Source organism: Aphanomyces astaci (assembly GCF_000520075.1).
Source record: "Aphanomyces astaci strain APO3 unplaced genomic scaffold supercont1.4, whole genome shotgun sequence".
NCBI classification, from domain to species: Eukaryota; Oomycota; class Saprolegniomycetes; order Saprolegniales; family Verrucalvaceae; genus Aphanomyces; species Aphanomyces astaci.
Window position 1 is genome coordinate 1,166,026 of NW_009798267.1, and position 18,777 is coordinate 1,184,802.

An 18,777-nucleotide genomic window follows, 5' to 3' on the forward strand; every position below is an offset into this window, starting at 1 on the left:
TTCACTAACACGAGGGATACGCTCGCGACTACATACCTGGTACATACTGTACAGTGTTTGGCAAGGCATACTTCGTACTACGCCGTACACTGTAGAGAATCGTGTTGAAAGTACAGTAGATGCGTTCCATGTTTGTACAGTACCTTCCCCTCATGATGTACGACGTACACGTACAGCCCCCCTGCAACCTCGCGAGCGGCAATCCTGGAATCGAATTTAGACCACTCACAATGCACCGAGATTCAGTCTTTGCGTATCTCACCCCCATCGAGCTCCCCTCCTCCGTGTCGAGAATCCACGATACTAGTACATTATCATTAAGGTTACAGTACTGTAAAACCCCCAAACGCCACCGACTGTCACAGGATCATCCTGCGCGAGCCCGCTTGACCGTCGTCAGTGGTTCATCGAGTATGCATCTCCATTGCCACCTCGCCACCATCACACGATGCTTGGCCTCCATGGGGCCAATGAAAACCGCCGATTGGCCCCATCTGGCACCTTCACCGCCCCCACGTGTCCATTCAATCTCGTCACGAAGAGAAAACGCCATGATGTTGTCACGTCGTCGTCGTCGTTTCGACAGCAATTAAAATATTTCATTGTCAATGCCAAACAAAATTGCCTTCCTGTTGTCAATGAAATATTAAACAAATACTCGTAGGATAAATATTCCTTCATCCTCAATATATATAGGTTAACTGAGCAGTTCCTAATTAACGCACGCAGCCAAACTCACAGTCAAGATAAATAGGTTCAGTTCATGAACGGAGTCATAGAAAAGTACTTGTTTCAAAGGAATCAATGATCGTGTCATCGCGGTGACGACAATGGTATGCATGATGTCCTGGCTACCAATGCGTGAATGATACCTTGAAACCATCAGCTGTCGAGACAGGTCTTGCACTTGAAAATGCCACGTGTTATGATTACGGTATCCACATACATGCTTCGATTACAGCGGTCCCTAGGACTTGTCAACACACCATCCCATCCACCAACACAACATGCTCACTTGGAGGCTTTGCCAAGCAGATTGCGCAACCATACGAGAGCGACATCGTCCAACTGGCATGCCGTACACATGTCTTGAGAAAGTCGCGAGCAAGGGCAGCCAGGAGAATGTGCACATGAAAATGCGCTGCTTAATTGTGATTGGCTGAATAATTGAACTCAAAGTTGAACCGTGACTTTACAGCGAGCGCTGTGATTGGTGAATATTTATTGGATGTTTTGGAAACCCGCGGATCCAGCCTCACTTTGGAAAATTCCGCGCACCCCACAGGACAGCTCGCCGATCTCCGCGCGCAAACGACAGCATCATGGGACTGTCTCGGGAGCAACAGAAGGACTGCGTTGAAAAGTTCAGCACCGTGCGCATGTTCGCGTTCTGCAACGAGCGCGCGTTGCAGAAGCTGTGTGCGCAAGCGGTCCCGGAGACGCATCCAAAAGGCAGCGTGTTGTTCCAGCAAGGACTCCCGCAAGCGAAAATGCTGGTTATTTCACGCGGCACGGTTGGTGAAACCAAAGACATCAACGGGCAAATTCACTCATGGGGAGAAACCACACCCGGTATGGCTTTGGGTAGCAACCACGCGTTGCGACAGGATGGGGCGTCTGCAACCGCCAAGTGCTTGACCCCCGTTGTGGCGTATTCGTTGGACTCTCAATCGCTGTCAACGCTCCTCAAGGATCCTGAAATTGCCACCGATGTCATGTACTCGTTGAACCGTGAAGTCCGCCGCCACATGAACCTCCTCAACACTCCATTGCTGGAACAACATGCGAAGCCCACGCCTATTTTTGCAACATCCGTGGCTGCTGCAGTCGAAAGCTTTTACCGCAGTGCCCTCAATTCGTACTTGAATGCCAGGCTGACTGGGCAAGCTCCGGCAACGCTTTTCCCCAACATGGGAGTGCAAATCCCCACCCGTGTCGCCTACATCAACGGGTTCAAGGGCCTCCGCCATTACCTCGAAAAGAACATCGACGACGACTCGTACGAAAACCCAGGTTACGTCCGCATCGCCAAAGCCATTGCTCCTGGTATCATCATGACACCGGTGAGCAGTATGCTGGAAGCGTGCAATGCCGGTCACATGAACCCAGAATCGCTGGCAACTCGATGGATCCGAGGATTGGCGCCGCGTGCCGTGCGCGAAATTATATTCGGCGTGGGTCTCAACCAATTATCGGATTACTGCGAAGAGCGCATTCCTTTGGACGATTCGCAGCCCATCTTGAAGAACGCGTTGGGCAGCATGTTTGCTGGGGTGGTCGCTGGGTATTTTTCGCATGTCCCGCACAACTTGTCGACGCTCAAATTGATGAACCCGCAGAAGTCTTATGCACGGCATTTGAACGACCTCGTCGAGCATGCGAATTCCCGCGTTCCCACCAACATCCAGTCACCCCAGGCACGACGCGTCTTGGCCACCGCATTGGCATTTGTCTTTCCCAAGGGTCTGACCATCCGAACGACTCAAATCGTGGGCTCGTTTATCATTCTCAACGGCACAATCAACTCGCTCAAGGACTTTGACGTTTACAACATGCCCACGGCAGTGTCGTCCGTCTTGACTCGGTGAATCCGCTGAAAATCGACGACCCACCAACCACGGTAGTAGTGTGAATTTAACAACTTGACTTATAGAAAATACACGGCATGTGCTAGCTGTCCACGCAATTCATTTTCCTTTTGTTTACTAGTAACTACTAGTATGTATATAACACATACATACCATCCGTTTGGGCAAAACGAATGTTTCAATTGTTCCATATAACATTTGCTCCAGTGGGAATTTTCAAGATCTGAAAGTATATTCGAAAAGAAGAGACATCCGTTCTCCGAGTAAGGGGTTTTATTAGCTTTGAAGATTAACGTAGCTCATTCTATGTTACTTCGAAGTAACTAGAGTGTTTCTATTGGGACAAGTTTAACGTTACCCACGAGTACGTATACAGTATTAAATTCAAGCGAAATAGAATGCACAGAAGTTGGGTTTAAAAAAATTCGAAATCTGAGGATACACTACTCCAAGGACGTAGCAATATCAGTTGAACGTACGCTTAGTGAAATCCATAGGCTTCACTTGACACGGAGAAATGAAACGGTCAAAATACCAAACCGAATGGGTTCATGATCGAGATATGACTTCACAGCACTTGTATAATTCAGTATAATGATACTATGATTTAGCCGTACTAGATTAACTATGACGTAAAAAATATATCCATAAAAATAAGGATACTATAAAAATAAAAAATACACTGAAATTCTTGATATTTTTTCATTATTTATAAATAATTATAAAATTTAATTTCAATTATTTATATAAAATAAATTTATTTATATTCATAGATTTGGTATGATGTATCTTGATCGATACAGATGGTTAAACATTCTAGGAAGTGATTGCTAGCAGCATGGCATTTCTTTGTCGACAATTCGTACAATTCCCTCATTAACAGTTAATGAGGGAATTATTCTCGACAAATGTGAATCTGTACTATACAGATGTGAACATACTAATAGTACAGTATTAATAATAATACTTTTCGCTGTTAATAACAGTAAATTCAAATAGGATTCACGTGCGCAAAAAAGTATGTGCAGAGCGCATTCTAATCGTTTTCACCCATACTACTTTTATTTTAAGATGAGGTTTGCGCCTGCATCTTGGTAGGTTGAGCAGGACTGTGACGTTGGGGCTGTGGAGCCGGCATGTAGGTTTACGTGTCGAGACGAAGAGATTAAAACAAGAATGAGCAAAATCCGACAAATAAAGTTAACCTCCTTGCCCATACGGACGGTAGTAGCAGTGGTGACCCAACACTTCTTTACTGTTAATGTACGCCAAGTGTCGGCAACATATGCACAAGAATGAACCTGCTGTAAGCCCCTTGACCCTATTGAATGCTTCTGCTGCGATGTTGTTTTTCTTCACGCAACTATAATATGAAGTGATAAATTTACGCACTAACTAGTTAACTGTTATTACTACTGACTACCCTTCCAACTACTCGATTGTGATGTAATATATAGTGTTTATACTATTCCGAAAGCGATTCTTCCAAGTCTTCGTTGATGTCATCATGCCCACAAGGATGGTTCATCGGGCGGTCGTGGTACTATCCAAAGCAGTTCATCAATCACAACCTGTCTTATATCAAGTACGAGGAGAAATAGTTATACCTTTTGCAGCCAATAGTACTCGCTCGAATGTGGGCCACCACCTCCCAACGCCATGTGAATCGCTTGCGATTGCAGCAGTTGATGTGACTGCGACATCAATCCTCCTCCCGTGGTGCTGTGAAACATGCTGTCGCCCAGCATCGTTCTCGTCATATACATCTCGGGCCCGATCAACGAATCCCCCATCCGGAGCGACCTTTCCAGCTCGTTATCGCGAAATCGACTCACGTTGTGCACCAAGTCTTCGCCTTCAATCGGGCCATGCCACGACGGATGATGGCGCTTAAAGTTCAGGAACGAGCTCTCCATCTTGGCTTGGCCGCCGTACGCTTTAAAGTCAAACTCGGCAAATCGACACACTGTGCCCACACCCGGCACTGTCACCGAGTGCGCTTGGATAAAGTCGACGATTTCGTCCGCGTTGCTCGGCAACGACACGCTCAACACGAACGGCGTGAGCATCACACACACGCATTCTTCCAGGAACAGCACCGTCTTGTACGGAAACAGCGCCAGCAACGCATCGCGCGTGGCAAACGTGTGGCTTTGTCTAACATGTCAGTAAGAATCGAGATGATCATGATGGGTATATTGTCGATTTGATATACAAATTTGGGGAGGGGGTGCAATCGAATCAATCGCGCCGACCAAACCGATCCACAATCGATCTGATTGGTTGAATTTCATTGAGAAATGGGATTGGATTGGCTAATAATTTTGAGCTCATCTGAGGTAGCCAATCAAATCGATTTAAATTCCAACGAGAAACCACAACAGGAAATTTCATTCGAAAGCACAATATTGTTGTGTTTATTCTAAAACTGGAGAATGAATCGACACAACCAAAGAAATGGACACAAGAATCATCGTCAAAAGGATTTAGCCAATCAGATTGCAGGCAACCATCATCAACATCTAATTAGTGTAAGATTTCAATTAGTGTGATTCCAATCACCACAAGCATTTTTTTACATACAAACTTCAGTACAAAAAACTCGATCGATGGATTTCACGGATCAGCACAAACGTCCACATTTTGGGTAAAAGGACAATAACAGAATTTGGCGATTCAGCACAAAAGTCGTCGGGGTATATGGACACTATCATAACACTGACTTTAAAATATATATATATATATATGTACGAACCCCTTCCACGCCGACGGAAAGTGGTGGGTTTCGGCGGCAAGGCAGGTCATCGCGTCTTCGCACGACTCGGTCACGACAAAGCGCGACGTCGACTGGAAGCTCCGGGCAAGGGCAAACACGCCGCTGGCAATCGTAAAGTACCAGATCAGCTGGCGCCCTTCGACTTCGACCTCGAGGATGATCGACTCTTCCACGAGACTCACGAAGATGAGCACCGCCATGATGGACCCCGCCAAGAACGCGACGCCGCTCGCAACGATGGACACCAGCCCCGACGGAAACAAGCCCAGGTACGCCTCGGCCAGCGGCGCCGCGGCTTGGATGCGTGCGTCAAACACATGCGGCAGCTCGTTGTACTCGCGAAAGGTCCAGAGGGCGAGGGGGCTCCACCGACGGGAGCTCAAGTACGTCGTGCGGTTAACCGACCACTCTTGGGCGCCGAGGAGAAAGAACTGGATGGACCGAAAGAGGAGCAGGAACGGCGTGAGGAAGAGGTTGACCATGCCCACGGTGACCAGCCGTTTCTTGAGGTCTTCCGCCGACAGGACAGATGACGAGGTAGTGTCATCGAACATCGGGTCTAAGATGCAAAGCTGTAGGTTGAACTCCATGTTGCGGCTGAAGATTGCATGCGATGACAGCGGCAGCCACGACGGCACCGTGTTCTGGAACACGGGGGCGTTCATAAACGCAATCATAAAGTTGTCCTTGCGCATGATGCGGCGCGCGATGGCCAGCGGCGTGTCGAGCTGCGCTGGGTCGAGTTGAAGCTGATATGACGATTGAAACGGCGCGGGTTTCGATGATGGATGGTTGGCTGCTGGCGAGGGCGGCAGCAGCGCCATGACACGGTCCACCACGTCGTTCCACGTCATGGTCTGGATCTGGCGCGCGTCGATGTGCAGCTTCTCCACCACAAACGCATGCATGTCGTACGCGTCCCGGGCATTCGACACGAACGCCAGCACCCGTGTGACCCAAAATGCAAAGAAAAGCACAAAGTAAAACAGCACCACCGTGGACGTCAAGTGGCCCTCGAAGCGCCACGACACAAAGTCCGACAGCGGCCGCTTGCATCCCTTCGGACTCGACGGACACGACGCGAGCTCGCTCCATTGGATGCACCCCATCACGAACGACGACAGGCACACGGTGAAGAGCAGGTTCAGCAGCTGGACGCCTTCCTTCCCTACGTAGCACGACATGCCGTTGTGGTAGTAAAAGTTGTACAGCGCGATCAAGAACGCGTCCACGTTCTCCACATAGCCATGCTCGTCGGGAACGTGGCGGCCCCGCGACGTCAAGAGCCAGTTGTGCTTGATGTCGGCGAGCGATGGCAGCTTCAGGTGCCGACGGACGTCGATGTTCGTGTGGGACGTCGTCGACAAAGGAGATGGAGGGAAGCCTCCACGAGTGTTGGGATTGTTGGGACTACCTCGTGGCCCCGTGCCACGGAACTGACGTGCGGTCGTGGGTGGGCGGATGTTGCTCGTTAGCTGTGCCAGTTGCGACCGAAACTTGAACCCACTAGACGGAGACTCACGAGCAGGCTCTTGGGGAGGGTGGCTGTGTAGCTCTGCCCACAACGCTTCAGCGTCTTCGGCAGATCGCGATCGCTGGTTCTTGATCGGGTTCACAGTGGTCGCTTCGTTGTGCTCTTCAAGCAACGGTTGGTACGCCGCATCAGTGTCATACATGTCGTGTCGATGGACGTCCGCCTTCTCCAGCTCATCGAGTAACGAATCGTTCATGGCGATGGTTGCGAGGGCGTTTCACAACTGTTTTCCTCGTGTTCTCGGGCGAAGATGCAGAAACGATCTAAATTCGTTGCCAGGATACATTGACCAAGTATGATCCTAATTAGGTACATCCAGTCTATTGGTAAACTTATTCGTTGCTGGGACAGTATATACTATATGACCAAGACTGATCCTAATTAGGTATATCCAAGGAGTAGTAATTAGGGTCGTTCCTGCCGAACAGCCTGCCTGCGGCATTCCAGTGCCTACCGGTAGCCAGAGTCTTGACGACATGCACCATCACTTGCTACGCCTCACATGCTTGTGTGGTACCATCCTTGTCATCCGAGTAACTGAAAAGAGAGTGCAGCAGCATGAGATTCCTGGAATTTTGTAGCCAATCCAATCGCACGAAACGAATGAGTCGACCAATCATGGGACATTTGGATGTCATTTAAACCAATCGCATGGTACGTTTCGACCAGTTAACCAAGATTGCTGGGTGACATGGCAACGGCAACGCGATCACAGCATGGTTGCCGAGTCTGCGAGCAACCACGCGAAGACTTGGGCTTTGACATCTTGTGTTCTTTCTGCAACCAGTACCTACATGCCAGTTGTGCTGGCATCTTCGAAGCAGAGGCACTCCGGACATGCCAATATGCATGTACGCTCTGCGTCAGGAAAGGCCACGAAACCACCTGTACGTCCGTCCGTCCGTCCACCAAATTGCTTTGATTCATATGCACGATGCAACCTGTGCTCTAGACATCGATCCTCCGTCCAAGGTGCATATATTGCCAGGGATGTCGACTGCCGACACCGCAGCGTGGTATGCTACCGTGGTCAAACTAGGTACCTCCCAAGACGACTTTCGCCTGTTTTTGCGCAATGCAATATTTCCGACCGTGGCGATTCGATGTGCCGCCCCAGAGGTAAGCGGCTTCCTCACATGGACATGCGCTCATGTCGAGCGGGTAGGTCATCACGTCGGCGATGGTCCAAGGCAATGGGTTCCGGGACCCCATCTTCGTACATGGTAAACTTCCAGGCATGCTCATTCCCGACGGCCGCATCAACCCCAAAGACGTGCCGTCCCTTGTAGGTATGTTCATCAAAAACAATCCATTCTCGGCGGCTTATATATCGCAATATGTAGCCAGCGGCGACAGTGCCGTCAAAGTTGCCGTAGCCAACGCAACCACATTGCAACCATGCAATGGGGACGACTTGGAGCTGCACTGCCGAGGCGATCGGTTCCGGCGGTCCCTTGTGGAGTTTCCCATTGCAGACACGCCGTTGGAGCGGCAGTTCAAGGCCCCTCCAAGTACATTTACTCCTACCCGCGATCCACGTACTGTACACGTTGAGCGTATGTTGTGTTGATTGTAGTGGTGCGGGACCTGGACTGGTTTCACCAACTCAACCCTACCGGACCTCTCAACCCCAACACGTTTGTGACTGTCCGAGGTCCGGCGTCCTTTCGGGACTTCCGCATGAATCCGTGGGGCACGTCGGCGTGGCTCACCCTCGGCGACGGCCTCCCCCTAACCGTGTACCTGATCCCGCCGTCGCCCGTCAACCTGTCGCACTTTGCCGCCAACGAAAAGCACCACGTAGCGCGATTCACGCTGCTGTTTATGGGGAATGGCATGCACGGCTGCCACCGCGTGGACATGGCCGCGCCTCACGACACGCTCTTCATTCCGCCGGGGTGGCTGTGGGCGTCGCACGTGCCCGAGCAGGCGGCGGCGGCCTCCACATGTGTCGTGTATTCAGGCTACTTTTTCCACGGGTTCACGTTGCAGAGTCAATTTCAACTGCTGCAGTTCCACAGCATGCTGGTGTCGAACACAAGTATAGTACATTCTGTTTTGATGGACATGAGTGATAACGGGGCGGGGTAGGTTATACCACAGACTGGCCGATTGTGTCGACGATGGCAGAGTTCAAATCGCCGCAACCTGCCACGGGAACGTTGCGCCAAGTGCTCAAGTACTGGATCTGGCCCGCCATGCACATGTACTCACGACGGCTCAAGAAGCAACGCTCCATGTCCCCATGGGAAAACTTAGGACTTTTCCTCGCGATGCCCCACATTCGAGCCATGACTGGCGACGAAAGTTCCATGTCGCAACCACACGACGACGAATTGCCCTGTGGGTGGTTTACAGGCCACACAGCCGACAACATCCAGCCCATCCTCGACGCCGTCGCCTCCCACTTGAAGCTCAAACAGGTGCCTCACAACTCAACTTGACGCAAATTCCACTCAATCTTTGTTGCCACCGTTGTAGGAAGCAACCCCCCAACTGGCACAAGTGTCCATGAACCATGTTGCCGCTTCCGCCCCCAACGCCGAGAAGCGACCCCCCTTTGACCCCCCCCGCATGTCGTTGAAGTCCGCGACCGAGTTCCTCCATTCTCTGACCACGAACACTCCGTCGGCCACAAGCTCGTCAGCATCATCGTCGAGTAGTCAGTTGTCATCAGGAGCGGCGCCACGTCCCAGCGCCGATCGCCGTCGGGGGGTGCCAAAGCATTCGTTTCTTACACCACCCCCCACCCCCACCACCACCACCACCGCCGCCACCCCTAGCATTCCCAAACGACCTTGTTCAAAGTGCAAGGCATCAGCGCCCTGCACTTGCAAACTGGACGACAGCGACGACAGCGACGAAGCGCTGTGGGATGAGGACGCTGCTGTGTTGGCCAAAGGTAACACAAAACCAACACGAGACTTGCCCCCCAGTGCAGCCAAGAAACCTGCCAAGGCGTCCAAAGCGACCACCACCCCCAAGAACCAACGACCGCGAGATAGAACGTTTTCCCCTCCTCTGTCCAAGGCACCCCCCCACGACTTCGACGCGTGGCTGACGTCTCCACCTGTGGCGTTGCCCCCGAAACCCAAGAAAACGTCCATCCCCCCACCCGCAAAAGCGCATCCCACCACGAGCCAGACAAAGCAGCCGTCAATACATGACGACGACTTTGATCTGTGGGAGACGTCGCCGCCAGTCGCCCTTCCACCCAAACCAAACACCGCCAAACCAAGCAAACTGTCCAAGGAGATTGCCAAGCCAACTCCTACTCGAAGCCCCCGCGTTGCCAAGACTCCTGTCAAGACCTCCATTAAGCCCCCCATGAAACTAGTGGAACTAAGTGACAGCGACGACGACGAAGTGGATTGGTTTGCAACGACGGAGCCGCAGGCCATTCCTTTGCCGACTAGAACGCAACGAAAGGCCGCGAAACCATCCAACCAAGTGGCGACCTCTAGACCACCCAGCGGGTCTTCTTCGTCCAAGAAATGCAGCGCATGTCCACCCGCGTACCAGCGATGCGCCAGCTGCACGTACTGCATCAAAACCCATTGCGTGTGTGCGACAAAGTGCGGGTGTGGCGACGGCGTGCCCAAGTGCCCCGTCTGCCAGCACTGCTTTGCCACCCACTGCACATGCGGACCGACGTCGCAATCTCCAGCGCCGCCGCCCCTGACGCTCCTCGCTCGAAGGAAGAACGAACTGCGATTTGTCCAAGCGGTCCAAGAAAGCACGCTGCAACTCGTCGGTCGCACTGCGCAGGACCTCCACGACGACCTGCACGCCCAGAAGTTTGACACACACGAGTATGCAATGCCCATGTGGATGCAAAATTTGACATGACGATTTCGAGTGTAGGGGCAACTTTGACTACCTGTTGTCGCTGCCCGTGTCGAGATTCTTGCGACCGCCGTCGCCAAGGATATTCCTGTCGAATGATCCGCTGCCACCACCGCAAAATGCAAGCCGAGGTCGAAACGGCGGCGTCGCGAGTCGAAAACGCTTGCTCGACAAGGCGATGCCGGATGAAGCACCGAGTCGACGGCGATCTCGACCTTCATAAGCACATCCCATGTACTATACTGTTTGTCCTTTCAACTTGCGAGGACAATAGTCGTGGAGTGCACACGTATCCTTCGCATTAACGTTAGCATGAGTTCTTTCTCACTTGCAGTTGGCCGCGCGCCGCCACAGTGCGGCAGAGAAAAAGAAAGGCTGGAGGAGGAGCCAATCAAAAGGTCGGTCCATTCGAGGCCTGTGATTGGTCAAAACAATACTTCGGTCCAAATCCCATTTTTGAACTGTGTCGAAGGATGAGCTTGAAGCGGAAGGATGCCCCCGACGACGAGGGGGGCGCGGTGAAGGACGTGGCCGCGGAGACGTCAGCGGTCAACTGGCGCAAATACCTGACGGAGACTAACCTCCTGATCTCCACCGACGCCACCGCCTCGAGGCAGGTGGGTTCGGGCTCGTTCGCGCACGCGTTGCTCGCCCCCGAGTTGCCACTGAAAGGCCCCCAGCCATTTAAGACGAACCCCGACATCCCCGACCCCGTGGGTCGCCTCCGTGCACTCCAATCTCCGGTCCTTCACAAATCATGCAAGTGCCACAAGAAGAAATGCACCACGTGTCTGAGTTGCGTGGAACGACACTGCACGTGCAAAAAAGGCAGTCGGTCGAAGCGGGCCAAGGCGGTATCAAGTGACGACGAGCCCGCGAAAGAGGAAGAACCTTTGGCTGCGGTGACTAAAGTCGAGGCTGCCGCCAAGCCTCGTAAGCGCGCCACGACCAAGCGCCTCGCTCCATCTTCGATCCGGGGCTGCACTTGCCATCGCAAGAAGTGCGAAACATGTCGCAACTGCCTCTCGCGTCATTGCAAATGCAACGGGAAGAACGCAGACTTGTCCGATGGCGGCGGCGAAGACAACGACGACGAATCGACAGTGTCTGGCGACGACAAGCTAGAATCGCTGCTGCCACCGCCCGTCCCCGCGCTGCCCACGAGCGTGGCCAAGAAGCGCAAGACGTGTGTGTGCCACCGAAAGAAGTGCGATCTGTGCCAAAACTGCATCGCCCGGCACTGCGACTGCCCCCCCGCCGAGTCGGACGGGTGCTCGTGCAACGACGAACCCAAGTGCCCCACGTGCAACCACTGCGTCAAGAGCCACTGCCTCTGTGTCATGGAAACCCTCAACAACAAACTGATGAACCAAGTGCTGTTTGTGAATGCGATCGCTGACGGGAAGCTGAAGCTCGGACGGCGGGATCGAAAGGACGTGGTCAAGGACATGAAGCAGCGCGGGTTTGACCTCGTCGACAACGAGTACGTCGGGGTTTTGTTTTTTTCCTATGGTTTCCCATCATGATTTGATTGTTGCTTGTGTAGACGCGATTTTGACTACCTCTTGTCCCTCCCGCTGTCGTCGCTGCTCAACCAAGAGATGGACACGCTCCAGGAACAAGCCGACACGAGCCAAGAAGAATTTGTGGCCGCCAGTGCCATCCGTGCCCACGAGCGAGGTATGTTTATACTATTCCTTGTACGATATGCGATTCAATCGAAAGGTTAGCACTAGAACAACAAGGCATCGACGACCACTCGACAGAGAAGCTCGAAGCGGAAGAATGATGGTTGAATATGAGTTTTGTACTACGTAGTCATCATGCCTTGTCTAATGATTTGGCGACGAGGACGCCGTGTGGACGGCAGAGGCATCCTGGATCTAAAGTTGGATATGTAGTACACAAGAGCACCAAGGAGATCTGATGTTCAAATGTTCGGCAATTTTATACTGGTACAACCCGTAGTTACTGCCTACTATTAATAGTATGTTACTACTAGTATGCTACTACTAGTAGTTGGAATCGCGGCCAAAAAAGTTGCTACCATCCAATTCTGTCTGTGGACGACTCTACTGCAGTGACCATCGCGTCGTCCGTGGGCTCCTCATTCCTACTGAAACAGAATTGATCATGTTATTATTGGACAATGATTATTAATATTTACAACTGCTATTAATACTATTAATAGTATGATATTCCGTTGAACAACTACTAAAAGCTCGAATTGGGTTGACGCAAGAACTCAATTTCTTCGGGTGTGCTCTCGCGACCGAGAATGGCATTGCGGTGGGGATATCGCCCAAACCGATCGATGATGGCCTTGTGGTCGTGCTCAAACTTGGCAAAATACGCAGTCGTGCCGTTGAGCGCAGGATTCGCCGCGAAATCCGCCGACAGGTCGTTGAACACGCGCTCTGCCACCACATGGACGCGCTTGTCTTCGCTGTGCATGAGAGGCATGAAGAAGAACCCTTGCTCGAGCGCATGAAGCTGCTTGATCTCGCGCATGGCGACCGGGGACCCCACCGTCTCCTCCACGAACGCTTGCGCCAGGCGGTCTCCATGAAAGGCGGTGGCCTGGTCGCGATAGATGTTTCGCGTGAATTGGTCGAGACAGAGGACTGCCGCGAGCTTGACTTGCGCCTCGTTCTCACGCAATAGACGGAAGAGAACGTCAGAATCCGCGGCAAGGACATCCGAGACCAACGCGCCATACTGGTCGCGAATGGCGTCGTCTATCGCTGCATCCTTCTTGAACCACATCTGCCGCATCTCAATGGATTGGGGGTACGTAGAGCCGAACCAATATTGAAGGATGCTCTTCGCCTGGCTTTGAAGTCTTGCGTGCACAGCGGCGGCCATGGCGACTGTTCAGATGATCGTGCAGTTGGAATTCTGCATAGTTAAACTGTAAGTTTGGATTGGGCAGAATATTTGTCGTAATCATTTTAATTTATGACGAATATTTGTGAAAACTCCAAATTCGATCCAATAATGGTTTCACGAAAGCCCAGTCATAACATTACTTCGAAATTCGAACCAATATTTTCACTAAAATCACCTGTCATGTGGCTAATATGAATATTTGTATTCACAGTCAAGTTCTCCAGGTTTTACATTGATCCGCCACCTGTGGCCAGATTGAAGTGGAATTTAATTCTTTCCGCACCGAATGCATACTAATATCAAGTCAGTCGACTTCCGTTTATTAAATTGTTGATGACCTCGTGTAACGCATGTAACGAACGGGCTTGTCACACACATGGCGACGCGCTGGTCCAAGATCGTCATGTCATGGCCCTTGATACACCTTGGCCTTCGTGCAAAACAGCGCCGCACTGTTTAGCTGGCATGAATGTCCACAGGTGGCGAGGTTCCTGCTGGGGGCTCTACAGGTGCCTCGCAGGCGGGCGTAGTAGTGATGCAGTATGGTCAGTTGATGTGGACCGTGAGCACACGCATCTCATCCAGTTTCATGGTACTGTAGCTGTCTCTTTGCCTCCATTCACCAATCCTTCCTCCGACGAACAAATCAAGATGTCTGGCCCCGCCACCTCCACAATAACATCGTCTTCATCAATGAATACCGCCGCAACAGACCCCCACCACCAACTCGAACTCTTACGTGCCCAACTCGCCCAACTCGCGCAGGACAAGCTCGACATGCAGACGCGGTACCAGCGCCGCATTGACTTTCTCGAACGCCAAGTGGAAACACTCCGCGCCCCCCGGTCGTTTATCAATCGTCGGCGGTCGAGTTCCATGAGCAGTTCCGACGATTGCGGATCGGGCGACTGGACATTCCACGCGACTCCCATGTCGAGTCGACATGCATGCTCCATGGTGGACGAGCAGGGAGACACTGCCGTGGCAGGGCCACTCAAGCGCAACTGGAAAGACATGCTGAAGCACCTTCTGGGCAACAAACGATCGAGAGATGCAGATCGCAGTAGCATAGAGCGGCCGTCCCTGTGGAAAGCCCAAACGACCACGAACGGCAAGATCGTGTTTATTAATCCAGACGCAAAGCCAGCCAAGAAGCGACGCGGCGTGTCTGGCGAGTCTTCGTGGATCTAATGTCCACACACGACCTCTCGATGTGTAGTTACGAGTTGGTGTACAGAGTAGTCGCGTTGTAGGTTTGGTTATAATGTCACGTTCCCAGGAATAGTACAGTATAGTTGTTGAAAACGGAGCTATCAGTATTGGTCCTAGCTCTACCGGTACAGCTCATTTCCGACAAAACGACATGTACATGGCGGCAGCATTGGCCTATCTATAGACTAGTAGCTATGATACCGTATCTATAGACTAGCTATCATACCGTTCTGGGCGTTAGTCTTCGCTTGCATGTCCATCAAAGCGGCGACTTGTTGCTCGAGTTCGAGTGTGCGTTTGACTGTCAAGTTCGACGAATTCGTCGACGCTCGATGAACTGGCAAGTATGATGAGCTGTGTGGGGTACGTGTACATTGGAAAAGCACGCTGAAAAGCTAAATGCACTGCCTCGCGGGGCCAAACGCGACAAAACACCTCCTTTCGTGCCGGAGGTTGCACAAGGTCTTGATCCGGGTGACGCGTCGTCGTCACGATGCTGATCTTGCGACGGCAGAGACTCACGCGACGCTCGCTGCAGCTCGACTTTGGCCGACATCTGCGCCACGCTCACTTTCAAGTCCAAGAGCTTCTCCAGCACGGGGTTGCCTTCGACTTGCTTGATGTGCACGTGTTTGGTGCGCGTCAGCCCAAGGTGTTTGGGTTGTCTGGCATGCCAGAAGTGGGACCGCCACTCTGTTGCCTATGTACTGACACGTTGGAACAATTTGAGATTGAAAATCGACTAACTTACCTTTCGGCGACACGTGCATCGTCGTTTGGCATGTTTCGACTTCGACCAACAAGACATTGCACGAAAAGCCACTCTCTCCACCACTTGGTGGGCGCATTCACCGACATGAAACTCGACGGGCCACGAAGAGCCGTGGTCGGGACATGCATCAGTTGTCCTGCGACAGACTTCTGTCGTGTAAGCGTTTGCGACTGTCGTATTGGCGCGATTGAGGGGATGGCCCCATCGTCCAGATCCACGGGCTGCTGCACCATGGACGCTGATTTAGAAATTGACATGTTCGACGTGTGCAATAAAGGCAACGCCAACTGGACGAAACCAGAAATGTAACCGGTACGACAGTCCGAAACGGTGCAGTGTAACGGCTGGACAAGTCGGATGGATATTCACAGCCAACTCTGACGTAAAATAATTTCATTCATGCGACGACGTTCTTGATTATATATGGTCATGGTTATTTGATCCATATGAGCAACCTCTGGGACGACACTGTGATTCGTCGGATACAGTGTCGCAGTAGTTGAACGATCGACTGAGCGTTTATCGATGCTGCCGACGTCGTCGTTTCCGCTGGTCTCACAGCGCCAGACTCGCTTTGACTCGACCGAGTAGGTCGCGCACTAACGCGGCGCCTTCGCGTTGCAGCGAGCGCTGGTCGTCGGCGGCGCGGTTGGTTGCCAGTCGGGACGCGGCCAGCGCGTCTTCGTCCGAGTTGAAATCGTTCAAGTACCGAGTGAGGAGGTCGTGCTTGGTCGTGACTTTTTCCAGTGCGACGATGTTCTCGCGCAATCTGGCTTGGTTTCGGACAATCGTGTCCATCGCAAGCTGCTCCTGGTCAACGGTATGCCGCCGCTTGTCGAGGTCGTCATGAATCGACACCAGGCGCTGCAACCCGTGCAGAATGTCGTCGTGATTGGATAGAACGCGCGTCCACTTGGCAACGTCCGACTCGGGAGCGACGTGACTAGTACTACTAGTACTAGCAACGCTCCTGGTGCTTTGTTCCAGACGACTGGCCAGCGTTTTCAACACCCGCGTGGTCTTCCGCGTCACGTTGGCGGCGGCGAGGGCGGCGCGATCGGCCGAGCTGACATGCGATGCCCCGTGTTTCTCCAAGAACTGCACAAGCAACTTGTTCTTTTTGTGGTAGCTGCCGCCTCCTTCAACTTCGGTGGGCAGCGTTTGGCTGTACGTGGCCGTCTCCACGACGGTGAACTGACGCTCTTGGCCTGGATCGAGCGGCAGTTCGTACGCGGCAAACCCCACCACACTCTTGACCACATGATGCATCGTTTGAATCACGTACCCGCCGTGGATGGCGCTGGCATAGTGGTACAGAACCAGTCGCTTGGGGACGTGGCTGGCGTTTGCGACAGTGTACACAGTGTGCCGGGCCACCTCTCGGTCCACAATCAAGTTCAGACTCGGTGCTGCATCATCTGCTGGTCGTCGTCGCTCGAGGTGAGTGGCCACGATCGTGGCGACTTGCAGATCTTTCGGACATGTGGCGGAGACCGACAAGGACGCGTCGGTCCCCAGGGGTAGTACCAGGTCCTCGTCGGGGGCGATGGGGGTGAGCGGCACTTGGGCCTGGAGCCGGCCGTTCTCGACGAGGTTGCCGATGCCCGGGGGAAACACCTGTGACGACGTGTTGGTGAGGCGGACCCCCACGAGAGCGTTCACAGCGCTCTCCTTGGGATCGAACACGTACTGGTACTCGCACGGACACTCGGCCTTGGCAACGGACACGACGGCGGACTCGCCAGCCCGCAGCGACACGGTGCCCGGGACGGCAAACACGACGTGTTCGGTCGCGACTGATGACTTGAGCTGCGACTCTGTTAGTTGCTCGTACGAGCCGTCACGTGGTTGCTTCGCACCTCCAACATCGCCACTTCCAGACGACCCGCGCAACCGCAGCACCAGATGCAGGGTCGAGTGGGATTGGATGTTGTAGTCGGCCAACGTCCGGTCATCTTCGAGCTGTTTTCCAGCAAAAATCAAGCGCTGCTGGTCTGGCGGTATACCCTCCTTGTCTTGCACGAGGGTTTTCACTTTGAATATGGTCACGCCCATCCTCACGGTCAACGTGATGGTCTTGCCCGTCAACGTCTTGATGAAGATCTCGGTATCCGGAAGGGCAGACGCTGACGGCGTCGCTTTGGGGGGCTTGACATCGTCCTTGATGGCGACCACTTGAAGGTCGTCTGCGACAAGGGACAAGCGGATGTTGTGCCACGGATCGCTTGAAATGTTGCGGACGCGGGCAAGCAGTTCCACCGTCGCGATGGACGCGATCGCATGCGTTTTCATCTCTCGATCCGAGTTGAACGCGATGACAAATTGGAATTGGTATGCGTCGGCTACGTCTACATAGGCCACGGACAAAGTTGGACGACCAGAGGGCGGCGACGATACGGTGGCGATGGGGGTCGTGGACACGAAGATGTCAGCAAGGTGGGCGTCCCTTGTCGGCACAGACGGGGTCGGGATGTACGCCACTGCAGTCGACGACAACGCAGACACTAGCGCCGCCTGAGTCACCGGATCTTCGAATTTGATGACATCGACTTGTGACAAGGCCACAGCGACGATGTCGTGGTGGGGGGTAAGCAGTCGTAGCGTGCTCCACTCGTGATCCGTGATCACATGACCTGCCGTTGTCGTTCCAATTACCACGAGCTTCTTCTCCACAAGCAAGATCTTGCCGACCGTCTCGACGCCGGCCAAACTTCGTACGTATACGCTCTCCCCGACGCCGCTTCCACCCAAGAAATCTCCCAGTGTGACACTCGCTCCCACGATAAACTCGCGTTTACGAACTGACACTTCGGGAGATTTGTCCAAGAGATCACCGCCATACCTCACGGACGCAGCAACGCCGTCGCAGCGAACGGTCATGGACTCTACAATGGCGCTGCGTCGATTTGCAGGCACAGCGATGCGGAACTGCTTCTCGGCATCACCGAAATCAAAGCTTTCTCTCTCCACGAACGCACGTTTGTTGTTGTAGATGGTCACGGCCGTCACGGCCAACTCGTTGGGACCTCCATCTGCCATGGTCGTCAAATTGTTGGCCTTTCACATTGAAATCCCAAGGACCAACACTCCTACAGTACTACAGAGACGACGAAAAATCCGGATACCGTGTCGCGCCAACTTCACGAAATGGATCATAGAA

At 52.9% G+C, this 18,777-nt stretch overlaps 8 protein-coding genes across 9 annotated transcripts; 4 read left to right on the forward strand and 4 right to left on the reverse strand.

The window, feature by feature from the left end:
* The first annotated feature begins 1,267 nt into the window (after positions 1 to 1,267).
* H257_02549 (hypothetical protein) lies at positions 1,268 to 2,686 on the forward strand. The gene has a single exon (XM_009826233.1). It carries the CDS (start codon positions 1,323 to 1,325, stop codon positions 2,586 to 2,588), a length of 1,266 nt encoding a protein of 421 aa, XP_009824535.1. The 5' UTR covers positions 1,268 to 1,322; the 3' UTR covers positions 2,589 to 2,686.
* A 1,274-nt stretch (positions 2,687 to 3,960) lies between these two features.
* H257_02550 (hypothetical protein) lies at positions 3,961 to 7,152 on the reverse strand. The gene is made up of 3 exons (XM_009826234.1): positions 5,344 to 7,152; positions 4,196 to 4,745; positions 3,961 to 4,131 (listed from the first exon to the last, which is right to left on the reverse strand). Exons 1-3 carry the CDS (start codon positions 7,092 to 7,094, stop codon positions 4,054 to 4,056), a joined length of 2,379 nt encoding a protein of 792 aa, XP_009824536.1. The 5' UTR covers positions 7,095 to 7,152; the 3' UTR covers positions 3,961 to 4,053.
* A 673-nt stretch (positions 7,153 to 7,825) lies between these two features.
* Positions 7,826 to 11,092, forward strand: H257_02551 (hypothetical protein; the record flags this gene model as incomplete). Its single annotated transcript, XM_009826235.1, has 7 exons — positions 7,826 to 8,017; positions 8,064 to 8,187; positions 8,242 to 8,409; positions 8,475 to 8,939; positions 8,990 to 9,321; positions 9,380 to 10,710; positions 10,763 to 11,092. 7 exons carry the CDS (start codon positions 7,826 to 7,828, stop codon positions 10,965 to 10,967), a joined length of 2,817 nt encoding a protein of 938 aa, XP_009824537.1. The 3' UTR covers positions 10,968 to 11,092.
* Positions 11,093 to 11,197: 105 nt separating this feature from the next.
* Positions 11,198 to 12,719, forward strand: H257_02552. Of its 2 annotated transcripts, none has more exons than XM_009826236.1 (3): positions 11,198 to 12,227; positions 12,291 to 12,424; positions 12,475 to 12,719. In XM_009826236.1, exons 1-3 carry the CDS (start codon positions 11,218 to 11,220, stop codon positions 12,531 to 12,533), a joined length of 1,203 nt encoding a protein of 400 aa, XP_009824538.1. In that variant the 5' UTR covers positions 11,198 to 11,217; the 3' UTR covers positions 12,534 to 12,719. The 2 variants fall into 2 exon arrangements, with proteins under 2 accessions (XP_009824538.1, XP_009824539.1); XM_009826237.1 differs by having other exon boundaries at positions 11,206 to 12,227; positions 12,481 to 12,685.
* Positions 12,720 to 12,884: 165 nt separating this feature from the next.
* H257_02553 (hypothetical protein) lies at positions 12,885 to 13,674 on the reverse strand. Its single transcript, XM_009826238.1, has one exon. The coding sequence runs from the start codon at positions 13,607 to 13,609 to the stop codon at positions 12,959 to 12,961; it is 651 nt and encodes a 216-aa protein (XP_009824540.1). The 5' UTR covers positions 13,610 to 13,674; the 3' UTR covers positions 12,885 to 12,958.
* A 599-nt stretch (positions 13,675 to 14,273) lies between these two features.
* On the forward strand, positions 14,274 to 14,922 carry H257_02554 (hypothetical protein). Its single transcript, XM_009826239.1, has one exon. It carries the CDS (start codon positions 14,285 to 14,287, stop codon positions 14,822 to 14,824), a length of 540 nt encoding a protein of 179 aa, XP_009824541.1. The 5' UTR covers positions 14,274 to 14,284; the 3' UTR covers positions 14,825 to 14,922.
* Positions 14,923 to 15,104: 182 nt separating this feature from the next.
* Positions 15,105 to 15,850, reverse strand: H257_02555 (hypothetical protein; the record flags this gene model as incomplete). Its single annotated transcript, XM_009826240.1, has 4 exons — positions 15,105 to 15,146; positions 15,219 to 15,545; positions 15,597 to 15,635; positions 15,698 to 15,850. The coding sequence occupies 4 exons, from the start codon at positions 15,848 to 15,850 to the stop codon at positions 15,105 to 15,107; spliced, it is 561 nt and encodes a 186-aa protein (XP_009824542.1).
* A 144-nt stretch (positions 15,851 to 15,994) lies between these two features.
* H257_02556 (polyubiquitin) lies at positions 15,995 to 18,672 on the reverse strand. The gene has a single exon (XM_009826241.1). It carries the CDS (start codon positions 18,654 to 18,656, stop codon positions 16,173 to 16,175), a length of 2,484 nt encoding a protein of 827 aa, XP_009824543.1. The 5' UTR covers positions 18,657 to 18,672; the 3' UTR covers positions 15,995 to 16,172.
* Positions 18,673 to 18,777: the final 105 nt, after the last annotated feature.

Excerpts from the sequence above, each read along its gene's own strand:
- H257_02549 (XM_009826233.1), top strand. The coding sequence starts at position 1,323 with ATGGGACTGTCTCGGGAGCAACAGAAGGACTGCGTTGAAAAGTTCAGC.
- H257_02550 (XM_009826234.1), bottom strand. The coding sequence starts at position 7,094 with ATGAACGATTCGTTACTCGATGAGCTGGAGAAGGCGGACGTCCATCGA. Across the intron at positions 4,746-5,343 it reads TTTCCGTCGGCGTGGAAGGG|ACAAAGCCACACGTTTGCCA; the intron begins GTTCGTACATAT and ends CTGACATGTTAG. Across the intron at positions 4,132-4,195 it reads AGTACTATTGGCTGCAAAAG|TACCACGACCGCCCGATGAA; the intron begins GTATAACTATTT and ends TGCTTTGGATAG.
- H257_02552 (XM_009826236.1), top strand. The coding sequence starts at position 11,218 with ATGAGCTTGAAGCGGAAGGATGCCCCCGACGACGAGGGGGGCGCGGTG. Across the intron at positions 12,228-12,290 it reads TTTGACCTCGTCGACAACGA|ACGCGATTTTGACTACCTCT; the intron begins GTACGTCGGGGT and ends TTGCTTGTGTAG. Across the intron at positions 12,425-12,474 it reads CATCCGTGCCCACGAGCGAG|CACTAGAACAACAAGGCATC; the intron begins GTATGTTTATAC and ends TCGAAAGGTTAG.
- H257_02553 (XM_009826238.1), bottom strand. The coding sequence starts at position 13,609 with ATGGCCGCCGCTGTGCACGCAAGACTTCAAAGCCAGGCGAAGAGCATC.
- H257_02554 (XM_009826239.1), top strand. The coding sequence starts at position 14,285 with ATGTCTGGCCCCGCCACCTCCACAATAACATCGTCTTCATCAATGAAT.
- H257_02556 (XM_009826241.1), bottom strand. The coding sequence starts at position 18,656 with ATGGCAGATGGAGGTCCCAACGAGTTGGCCGTGACGGCCGTGACCATC.